General features: G+C 41.6%; 1 protein-coding gene across 1 annotated transcript; it reads right to left on the reverse strand.

Moving 5' to 3' along the window:
• Positions 1–10: 10 nt before the first annotated feature.
• RDM1 (RAD52 motif containing 1) lies at positions 11–9,988 on the reverse strand. The gene is made up of 7 exons (XM_082706471.1): positions 9,864–9,988; positions 9,306–9,485; positions 6,588–6,710; positions 6,018–6,186; positions 4,501–4,599; positions 1,850–1,935; positions 11–375 (listed from the first exon to the last, which is right to left on the reverse strand). The coding sequence occupies exons 1-7, from the start codon at positions 9,975–9,977 to the stop codon at positions 274–276; spliced, it is 873 nt and encodes a 290-aa protein (XP_082562597.1). The 5' UTR covers positions 9,978–9,988; the 3' UTR covers positions 11–273.
• Between the last annotated feature and the right edge of the window lie 1,608 nt (positions 9,989–11,596).

Consider the following 11,596-nt stretch of genomic DNA (forward strand, 5'->3'; position numbering starts at 1 on the left):
TTACGACACCTTTATTTACGCCACCTTTATTAGCTGGGCGCAGGTGGGCACCGCGCCGGTCGGAGCGAGGCCCTTTTCCAGAATCACCGGGGCTCAAGCCTCCCTTCCCTCTACAAAGGGCAAAGCTACGTCCTGATGCTCACAGCGAGGCAGGATGGCCACGGACTCCAGCAGCTCTGGGCGGGAGGCAGGGGAGATGGGGGAGTGGGGGGGGAGGGGTGGACAGTTTCCCAAGGAAGCCACAGGACCTGGCATCCTGGGAAATTAAAAATGCTAGTCCAGTTCTGGCGGTTTGAACTCATCCTCTTCAAAGCTTAAGTCCGAGAGATATTCTTCCTCCCCTTGGCCATCCTGCTTCCAAGAAAAGTAGCTGATCTGCAGAATAAACACCAGTTAGGGCAGTAGGGAAGGGTTACATTTTACAGGTTGTTATTCTAAAATGTTGCCATTTCCTCTAAATTCTCAATACGCATGTCTGAGTATTAAGTCACCACTCTGTTAGAAGGAGGCTACCTACCATTGAATCAGTGAGGGCTCCAAAATTTCTATAGGAGGGGTTTTAAGGCAGGGGTAGGGGGGCAGGTGAGGATTTTATTCTGGGAATGAGGGTCTGAAACCAAGAGAATAGCCCTCTATTTACACTGGCAAGGGAAAACTTCCCTCATCCCACTTGACTCAACACAGCCGTCAGTCTAGAAAAAGTACCACCACCACTTTTCAGAGGTCTGACCCTGTATGTGCACATGTTCAAGTTAGCAGGTCAAACAATTTTCTTGAAATAGTGTAACATCCAGTTTACATCCTTCACAGTCCTTTTTATAATCTGTTTTATTTGAGTCCTTGTTTATCGTCCGGCACAAGCCTAGCACGCAAACTATAAGAGAGAAGGCTTTTTATCTTATTCCCAGCATCTAACACATAATAATGGTTTTTAAGTGGAACTGATTCCAAGGCCTTATTTAGGAATGGATCTATTGTTACAATCAGGTTTCTGAAATCTTCAGTATCAATACAGAATCTCTCTCACATTTCATAAGAAGCTAGACTTCTATCCAAGTGTAAACTTGGAAAAGTCTGAAGTTTCCTTGATGAGCTTGATTTAAACTGAATTAAAATAATTATTTTGCACCAAAAAAAAAAAAAAAAAAGCCTTCAAATACTTTTTTCAGAAAGTAACCATCTTTTCTTTCTTCACTCTCTTCCCTTCAAAACAAACTTTGCAAATTTGGAGTGAGTTAAATAATCAGAAATCTGGCCCCCAATTAAGTTTTCAATGACATGAAACCCATCCTTTGCTCCTTTTTTTTTTTTTTTTTTTGACATTCTATATGCAGCACATTTATAGCTTCTTTTAGAAATTACCTTGGCAACTTAATCCCTAATTCAGGGCATGATATAAGTGATTGACAGAAAAGTTCTTCAGCAAAATATTTCATAAAGATACGTGTAAGATGCTGACATTTGGGTAATACACCTTATTTGAAAGGCTTAATGGTTTTCAAACACTGTAGCATAATCTCACTTAATGCCAGAGTTACCCTGTTCTCAAATTCCTGGGATTCTGTTTGAGGGGAGCTCTAAAAGGCTGTGTCCTCTCCCATGTCTACAAGGGTAGAAGTACTCTGATGCAATTTGCTCGCCAAATTTCAAAGAAAGGGTCAGAGCCAAGAGTGAGGACTTCAAGGAAAGCCTCAGAAATTCCCATGCACTCAAAAGCAGTTTCAGAGTTTTACATTTCCCAAAGGATGAAAAAGCTAAGTGTACTTGTCAAAGTCTTCCAAATCCTGCCAGTTGCTTTAAATTATGGCTACCCTGGCTATGGAATCCCCAAGCTGTAAACTCCACATACTTGAATTAAATCCTGTAGCTCCTCTTCGGTTCTGGCATCTGTAATCTCTTCACAGGGTCTATATTCCACAGCTATTTTACCACTTTCTGAAATAAAGTTAACAAGGATCAGATCAAAATTTTTCTTGTTCTAAAACTTGTTGTATATGATAGCATCCAAAAATTAGATAGTCTTTTGATTTTTTAAAAGTACTTTATTTTATTTATATTATTTATTATATTTATTTAAGAGAGAGTGCGCAAGCAGGGGGAACAGCAGAGGGTGAGGGAGAAGCAGGGAACATGCTGAGCAAGGAGCCCGATGTGGGGCTCAATCCCAGGACCCGGAGATCGAGGCAGACCTTAATGGGCTGAGCCACTCAGGTGCCCTGTAGACATTCTTTTAATTTCTAAAAGCAGAAAATAAAAGCATTTCCCTAGAAGTTTTTTCACCTCACACTTCAGTTTTTATCATAACTTTTTTTCCAGATTTTATTTATTTGGGAGATGGGGGTGGGGAAGGGGGGAGGGAGCAGCAGACTCTCCACTGAGGAAGGGAGTCTGACATGGGGCTCAATCCTAAGACTTTCGGATCAGGACCCGAGCTGAAGGCAGACGCTTAACCTACTAATAAGCCACACAGGCACCCCTATCATAACAATTTGCGGAAAAAAAAAAAAAAGTTATCAACTGTGTGGTTAAAAAAACTTCATGATCTCAGAGATAGGAACTAAGGAATAATGACACAGAGAGTTAAAACTGTAGGAACAAAACCATTCAATCATAATATGATTAAGCAATAAGACTTAAGAGCTCAAACCCAGAACAGAGACCTCCAGACTATGGCTAATACTTCATATTAGAAACAAGGCAAGTGTCTACTCCCTGGGAACCAAAATCCCACCAGATACAATGAGCAATGCTTTGGAGAAGGAGGCAGGGCATGCACTGGAACACTTTATTGGCAGAAACAGGCCCATGTACCTTATAGACAATACAATTTCCCTTAAGGCAGACTACAGCTACAAGACTTTTTAGTCTAAGGAATTTTGAATGTGTAGAAGGGATACCAAGCATATTAGGGAGAGGTCAACAACCCAAACACTCAGTTTGGTTCTTAAAATGTTGTCACTCAGAATTGATAGCTAATAACGATTCTACCTGATGACCACGGAAATCAACCTTCCCTGGAAGACTTACCCAGGCTGGAAACTTAAAACCAATCCAGGGTCAACTCTTAGAAGCAAATAAGGCCTCTGAAACTTAGCTAGGATTTCTTAGTCTTTAAGACTCAAGGCTCTGAAGCAGGGGAGCAACTGTTGGGAACTCTCCACTAATTATAAAATTTCGAGAAAAAAAGGCACCTGGGTAGCTCAGTTGGTTGAGTGTTTCGCTTTTGATTTCAGCTCAGGTCATGATCTCAGGGTTGTGAGATCAAGTCCTGCACCAGGCTCCATACTAGGCAAGCAGCCTCCTTAAGATTCTTTCTCTCTACCTCTCCCTCTATTCCTCCTCTGCCTCCCTCTTTTATTTTATTTAAAATAAAATAAATTTCCTCTGAGCACAGCCTGGGCTGATTCTCTCCCTCGACTCCTCCCCTGCCTCCTCTGCCGCCCTCTTTCATTTTATTTAAAATAAAATAAAATACAGTAGTATTTTAAAAATAAAATTTCCTTTGAGCATAGCCTGTAGCATTCACACTATTGTAGAACTTAGTAGGGAATACAATCAACACTGTTCAATAGGATGACCACTTACAAGGTTCACAAAAATGTAGCTGATCATTACATAAGAATCATGTTTACCCAATGTCAGTGCCAGAATGAAAAAGTAAAGCTGAATTGATTCCAGAATTGATTCTAATAAATTCTCCAACAGGAAAACAATAATGGTAAGAAGTTGGGAGGCCTGGGTGGCTGAGTCAGTTAAGCCGCTACCTTCGGCTCAGGTCATGATCCCAGGGTCCTGGGATCAGGTCCCGCATCCGGCTCCTTGCTCAGCAGGGGAGCCTGCTTCTCTCTCTGCCTCTGTCTGCCACTCTGCCTGTTTGTGTGCGCTTTCTCTCTCTCTCTCTCTGACAAACAAACAAATAAATAAATAAATCAAATCTTTAAAAAATAATAATAAGAAGAAGATGTAAACATATTTTGTCTGCTTACCACATTACCGGGATAGTCCTGAGCTTTTTATATTCATCATCTCATTTACTCTAATAATGTCCCCCATGAGGTAAGCTGAATTATTAACTAAACTAGACTAAATATTATACTAAATACTAATAATTAGACTAAATACGTTTAAATTTGACTATAAAACCTAAAACTGCATCAGAAATCTTAAGAGACAGAGTTAGGACTCAACAACAGATGTCCAAAGCTTATAATCACTATACTACTTTGTGTTACGGGCAAACAGTAAAAAAAGAAGACTGGATCAAACATTTTCTGTGTGCAGGCAAGTCGCTGTATATCTATACACTATAGATAATAATATTTCTCTGTCTCAATGTCATTTTTCTCACAAATACTACAAAGAACAAATTTGAGACTGCTGCTTTGAAAGCATTTGGTGAATAAAAGAATACAAAGTGTTTTCATCCCAACTAGCTTTTCAAAATGAGTTTACTTGTGTATGGGAACTGAAGTACCTTGAGGACAATCGAGAAAGTCTTACCTAAAACCACAATCACCAGTTTCTGGAATGCATCTGACACAGCCTTCTGAATAGCAAGCTTCTGGGTGGTTTTCCTTTTCATCAGAAATGATAATGGCTCTAAATCCAACCAAAACAAATGGATTTAATATATATGGCTGAATAATTGATTTTTTAAAAAGATTTTTATTTATTTATTTGTCAGAGAGAGAGAGCACAAGCAGGCAGAGAGGCAGGCAGAGACACAGAGAGAAGCAGGCTCCCCGCTGGACAAGGAGCCTGATGTGGGACTCTATCCCAGGACCCTGGGATCATGACCTGAGCTGAAGGCAGTGGCTCAACCAATTGATCCACCCATGCGTCCCTGAATAACTGATTTTTATGTTATAGGTTTAATAAATCAAAGTGGATCCATGATTCTTAGATCATTATCTTAGCAACAAAGGCAGACACAACACAGGCATTTGGTGGAATGGTTCTGCTGTAAGAATATCCTGGCTGGGCACATTTTTACTGTCCTGATCTATCACAGAAGTTCCTGAAGTACCAGAAAGGAGATGCAAGCCAAGAAGGTGGCACAAGAGACACATGGGTGGCTCAGTCAGTTAAGCGTCTGCCTTCGGTTCAGATAATGATCCCAGGGTTCTGGGATGAATCCCACATTGGGCTCCTTGCTCAGCAGGAAACTGGCTTCCCCCTCTGCCTGCTGCTCCCCCTGCTTGCGCTCTTGTGCTCGCTTGCTCTCTCTCTGACAAATAAATAAATAAAATCTTTACAAACAAACAAACAAAAAAGAAGGTAGCACAAATCTCACATTACTCACAGATTTCAAATGGACAAGCTGAAGCTATCTTCCTAGAGGCCCTACTTACTCTCTTGTGCATCAAGCGCCGGAATCAGAGAAAGATTTGGTGGTAGTGCACATGACCTGCTCTCTTCCTGAGCATCACCCACGGAAACCTGTTCCACTTCATTTGCTAACAGCCCTGCCTCTGCCTTAAAACCCTAAGCCTAAGCGCTATGGACTCTGGGAAAAATCAGTACCAACTGGAATACCTTTTCTAGGAATCTACATTTGACTCTTTACACACCAGCCCTTTTATAGGAGGCAAAGGACTGAACATTTATGCAAGAATTTATTTAAATCTTTAGATGATGATTTTGCTGGGATCATTGAAAGCTACAAGAGATCTGTATTTGTAGGACTATTTTAGCACAAGGCAAATTCTTTTTTTTTTTTTTTTTTTAAGCACAAGTCAGACTCTTAACCAAAAATGGAAAAAAAAATTATTTCCCTCTTCCTAAACAGGAAAGTCTGCTAGCAGAAAATCAGCTTTAGAATTTTAAAGCTAAAGGTTCTTTTAGGGATTGCCTATGATAAAAACCTGTATTGCAGGGTAGAAAAGCTCTGCCCAGGGCTTTAGTAGCTTAGCAAGAGGAGGGCTTGATGATATATCTAGAAAGATGAGTTTTAGAAAGAAAGAGAGGTTCTACCTCCACCCCATTCACCTCCACCTCCACCCCCTCTATAAACAGACCTTCCTCCAACTTCTCCAAAGGCTCCTCAGCCATGCCGACTCCAGGACTCCTGCACTCAAAGAATGGCAACACCACTTCTAAGGCACAGAAGAATTTCAGGCTCTGCTTCTGAAGTGGTACTGCAGTATCTTCATTTTCTCTTTCTTCGAGGTCAGAAAGATCCTGAAGCTGTTAGGATTTTAAATTAAAGGTCCTTCCTAGGATCTCAACGTAAACTTCAAGATGTTTCGTTAATATAAATAAAAACTAAACTCCAGCAAACCCAGCTAACAGCTGAGGTCCTATAGCTTCAAAATCAAGTAAGACTTGCAAATGAATTATTCGATACGGACAACTGCTTTTTGTTTTTGTTTTTGAAATCTATACCCTACAAATACTGGTGAAAATTGCGAACGCCACTACCCAAGTCACTGAGAGTATTATTAATTCTAGGTGGCAGGTCCATGCTCAGGTCCTTCTACTTAGTCCCCCTCATGTCTCCTACCCACACCCAGTCCTCTCCTCTCCGAAGTCTAGGGTTTCAATGTTGAAATGAGTCTGATTAGCCAAAGCAAAGCTATAAAGTGTACCTTGATAATCCTTTTTGACCATCCATTGAAACCAAAATAATAATTTGCCAATTCTTGGCACTGGGAGCTGTTTAGGGCAAGGGCCTGATATTGAACCGCTTTATGTCTCGTGCCAAGACGAACCTAAAGACATAAGAGAGAGACCGAAAAATATCACAACTTGCCACAGAGGCTTATTTTGGATACACCTGAGATTGACCAACACCTATTTCAGAGACTGGCTGTGAAGATTAAAAAGGGAACAACACTGTAAGCAGTGAGCTCATAGGAAGCCCTAAATGAATGGTATTTACTCTTTTTAAGCTACAGTACTTTTCTGCATCATTTCCAGGGCTCCTGATTGAATTGGAAGATTTTCCTGACCTCTGGTGGTGCGAGTGACAATGAAAGTGACTAAGGAAGCCCTCCAGAAGCAAAATTATGTAGGTGAGCAAAGGAAAGACATTGGTTTTGTTGTTCCATTCTGGAGTATATGATCTAAACACCAGACAAGGTAGGCTTGACACAGAGGTAGAACCCTAATCTGCAGCACCCTCCTCCCCAAGTCACTAACCTGTTAGAATAAGGAATATACAGACCTCTATAAACTTTATAAGCAACTAAACAATTAGAGGTTCATTTGCATTAATAAGCTTCTTTGAGAATGCAAATACCTCCAGTGTTAATTCTGAATAACTTAACGCTCTATGGTGAATTTCTTACATCCACTGATTCTGTCTTAAATGTCTATTTCAACTTTAAGCAGGGCGTAGTATAGTTAATATATTCATAAAGACTCAAATGATGCCAATGAAGTCACAGCACTGTTAAGTCTTTATTGATTTGTTCATACATCTTCCTCTATCACTGGTTTGTAAGCTCCTTAAGTGCTTAAAGGAACCATATCTTATTCTTTTCTCATTTCTAAAACCGAGCACATTCTGTTGTTGACTGAATGAATGAATAAAAGAAAAAGTGATAAGAAATTGAATTTACTTTCTCCAGATAAAGCTGCATGCTGGGAAGGAGAAATGAAGACGAACTTTTAAATGTTGAGTGCTGCATGGGCGGCTAATGGTGAGGTACAGTGGAGCTGTTCTGTATAACAAGGAAGCTTCAGAAGGGCCCCAAGCCTCTGAGTCAGAGAGACTGTTGTTACCTTGGATAAGCTTGCCAGTTCTTGCTGGCAACCATTTTCCTTCATGCTACTGAAAAAAACTCTCAGATGCCCTTAGGCCTTTCCTTGATTTACTTTATTTAAGACATTATTCTTTTTTCTGTATTTATAAAAGACAAATGACATCAACAACAGCAACAAAAAACCACCCAGGAACTATGCGCAGTTGCCAAAGTCAAAAAGAGCCCCTAAGTAAATTGGATAACAATTTGGGAAAGCAGGGATGGTAACCCAAGGTTCTGTGTTAAATAACGAAATCTAATACGAATGTTCTCTCTTGTCAACTGTATATTGACTTGTAGAACACTTCCTTCATCACTCTCAGTGATGGGCTTTATGCTGTTAAACCTCAAAACCTAAAATTTATGAAATGATCTTAATGTCCAATGAGAGACAAAAACCCCATTACTCACAACTGATACAAAATAGCTGTTTCATAATCTGTAATACCTAAATGGCTCTGTGAACTTTTCACAGGCTAGAAGCAGGCCGGGCCACAGTTTGCAAACTGAAGAATGACTGACAGGTCATCTTTTCAATCACAGGGAGTGAAGCCAGGATTGAAGAGGGCGTTAAACAAGTAGGTGGTATACCTAGAGTCACTTTGAGGAGAGTTCTCAGATTGGATGGAGGTTAAGTCAATAAGGAAAGGCATATGCTAAGAATAGACAGCCAAGTCAGTATGGGGTAGCCAGATTAAGAAGCCAGTCAGAGAAGGCTGATGAAGACATACAATTATAAAGGGAAAGGTTTGGAAATCTAAGTCTCACTCACTTATTCAGAGGAAATGACATGGTCCTTGATAAAGAAATGGTGACTGAATTGAGGCACATACTGAAATATAATTCTGGGGCTCTGGGAAAGTAAAAAGGACAGCATGGTTAGTATGGAATAAAGTTCCTGTAGTGCATTAAAGAATGTTTTAATCATTTTCTGGGAACTGAAGGGAATCCCCAACAAGCAGTTTGAGAGTGATGATGATGAAGCATCCTTTATAATACAACGGATGACAGAGTTTGTCATTTTATTTTTTAATTTTTTTTAAAGATTTTATTTATTTGAGAGAGAGAGAGGGAGAGAGCAAAGAGGGGGAGGGAGAAGCAGATTCCCCGCTGAGCACAGAGCGGGAGGTGGGGCTCGATCCCAAGACCCAGGATCATGACCTGAGCTGAGGGCAGACAGATTAACCGAATGGACCATCCAGGGGCCCCTAGAGTCTGTCATTTTAAATCCACATAATAGTACATATACGCAGGACTCTACTTGTGAAGATTTCTTAAATTAAGGGGCAGCATAAAATGACCCGGGATTTAACATCAGTAAGTTGGGGTTTGATTTCCAACTTCCGGTTATCATGAACCTTAAGTAAGTCACTTAACTATACCGAGTTCGAGTTTCTTCGTCGAAAAAAAGAAAACAAAAACTCAGAGAAACCGGGGGATCGCTGTAGCAATGCAACTGAAAGCATTTTGCAAATCAGAGTGTTGCACAAATGCCAGTCTATTACACCGGGATTCAGCACTTTGTACTAGTGGAGTTAGGAATTCCTTATTTGGACCCACCTTCACTGGAGAATTCTGGAAAAGATGCTTCCCGTGGCATGCCTTTTGAGCTCTGTGAGCATCCCTTGCTGAATAAAACTTGATGATGGCATAGAAACCAGGACGGGCCACTGCAGCATTTGGGAAGACTCGGACCGAATACAGAAGGCCAAACTGGGAGAATACTGTGAACAGAGAATGCTGTGGGGGTGGTCCCACGGCAAGTAAGTGCATGAAATTTCACGCCCAGAAACCAAAACTGCCCAATCCCTAAACCTTTGGGCACAGGCAATCCCAAGCACTTTTCACTTCATGAACAGGTCTTCCTCTAAAATCCTAAGATTCGAGAAGCATTAGAAGGCAACATATGCTGGCTGTTGAGAGTTACCTCTCAGAAATCTGTTGGGGCTGACAGACTGCTGAGGTCCCCTTTAGAACTAAGATTCCTCTCCGCAGAGACTACAAGGCGCGTGAGGTGCTAAGACCAGACTCCAGGGCTCCCAGTCACCGGGTGGGGGGGTAGGGGGTGAGGAGACACACAGCCTTCTCCATCCCTCCCTCCATCCTGGCTCGGCTCACATGCAAGTCCTCGGCCGTGGGTCCAGAACTCAGTTCCCACACCAGCAAGGTTTTGTCACTTTCGGTGGGAACGGCAAAAAACACCAACTCCGCCATCCTACCACCACTGCGCATGCGCGGGTAAGTTCAAGCGGCACTGCGCCTGCGCAAGGCGCGCCCGCGCTTTTTAAAAAAAAAAAAGGACTCGTACGAGGGGCGGGGCCAGCTCGGCGGAGAAGGAGCGAGGGCGGTTCCCGGACCTCTCTCTGGCCCCTCCCGCTCTGGACGGGTCTCTGAGTCTCTTTTCCCTCCTGCAGCTCCGCCACTTAAAAGTGGTGGGTTGTAGTGCTTCTACTCAAGTGTATTTTTAGGGGAGAGAGCAAAGGGTGAGCTTACAGGATCTTAGGGTGCGAATATCTTTAGAGCAGCCGGCTTCGAAATCCTTAAAAGGTGTTCCCTGATTTTCCTATGTAATTTTGGGGTAAGTGTGTTAGTTGGGATGAGAGGATGTGGAATGTTTGGCAGGCAGTGTGAGAAGGAGAGATAAATTCGGAAAAATCAAAGAGTGAGTCCAAGTAGGGCATCAACACTGGAGTTCATAGTGCTCTTGCAAAAGGGCTCTGCTAAGCCCCCAGTCAGCTATTTTGAGGACTAACACACTGAAAGGGAAATTAGGCCCTAAAGATCCGTATTTTAATCCTAGAATGCCTGAGCTGGAACGGACCTTACAAAACATCTCCTGAGGTTTCGAAACAATGGTCTCCAGACTGGTTCTGGTCTGTGAAGAAGTTTTCACTGGTCCTTGGCAAAACAAGAAGAGGATAATCAGGGTTTAATTTTTTTTTTTTCATAAAACAAAATCTATTCCATTTTATTATTCTACAAATATGAACTTCATTTTTCTTTCTTTTTCATTTTTTTTATTTTCAAAATATTCTATACATTTGAGAGAGCAAGAGAGGGAGGGTTCGAGCAGGGGGGATGGGCAGAGGGAGAGGGAGAAGCCGACTCAGAGCCTCCCGAGCCAAAGGCAGACACTTAACCAACAGCCACCCAGGCGCCCCATGACCTTCATTTTTCATGCTAAAAGTTATTTTATGAGGAAATGCTGATAGACAATAGTTGTTTTGATTAATACGCTTAATTACTTGGGCATTAAAATAAAAAGTTGAGAATCGTAACATGGTCTTAACTTTTCTGACGTTTTACTGGTCTGGGAAATCCAAAAGTTAAGACTCAGAAGTAGGGACATCAGTGGCTCAAGTGGGACAGTTTAGTCAAACAGTACTGATGGTAGCTGTGTGCAGGACATTCCTCCAACGGCCCCTTTTCTGTCTTTGCATTGTCCTCCCCTGTCCAGGTTTTACTCCACGTCAGCACCTTCAGATTCCAAACAGAGATGCCTTTTTAAAAAAAAAAAAAATCTAGATTTTAGCCCATTCTCTGAGAGCACCCCCAAATCATTGACTGCTGGTGCCATCTCTCAGGCCCCACACCACTTTCTCCACCTCAATCTATAAGACCCTTAGCTCCACCCATGACCTACTTCTGAACTTTCTCTTTTACTTTGAAAATAGTTGGCTTTGGAGGAATACCTGGGATCCTGATACTCTTTAAAACCAAAAATTGTAGATTTTATTACCCATTTTATTATCCACTGTATTCATTGTATATATCCACTCACTCATTGTACCCATTATTTGTGTACATCTGTGGGTAGATTTTGAACACCTCAGGAACAATAGTTATGATTT

This window comes from Mustela nivalis (assembly GCF_964662115.1).
Source record: "Mustela nivalis genome assembly, chromosome: 17".
NCBI lineage: Eukaryota > Metazoa > Chordata > Mammalia > Carnivora > Mustelidae > Mustela > Mustela nivalis.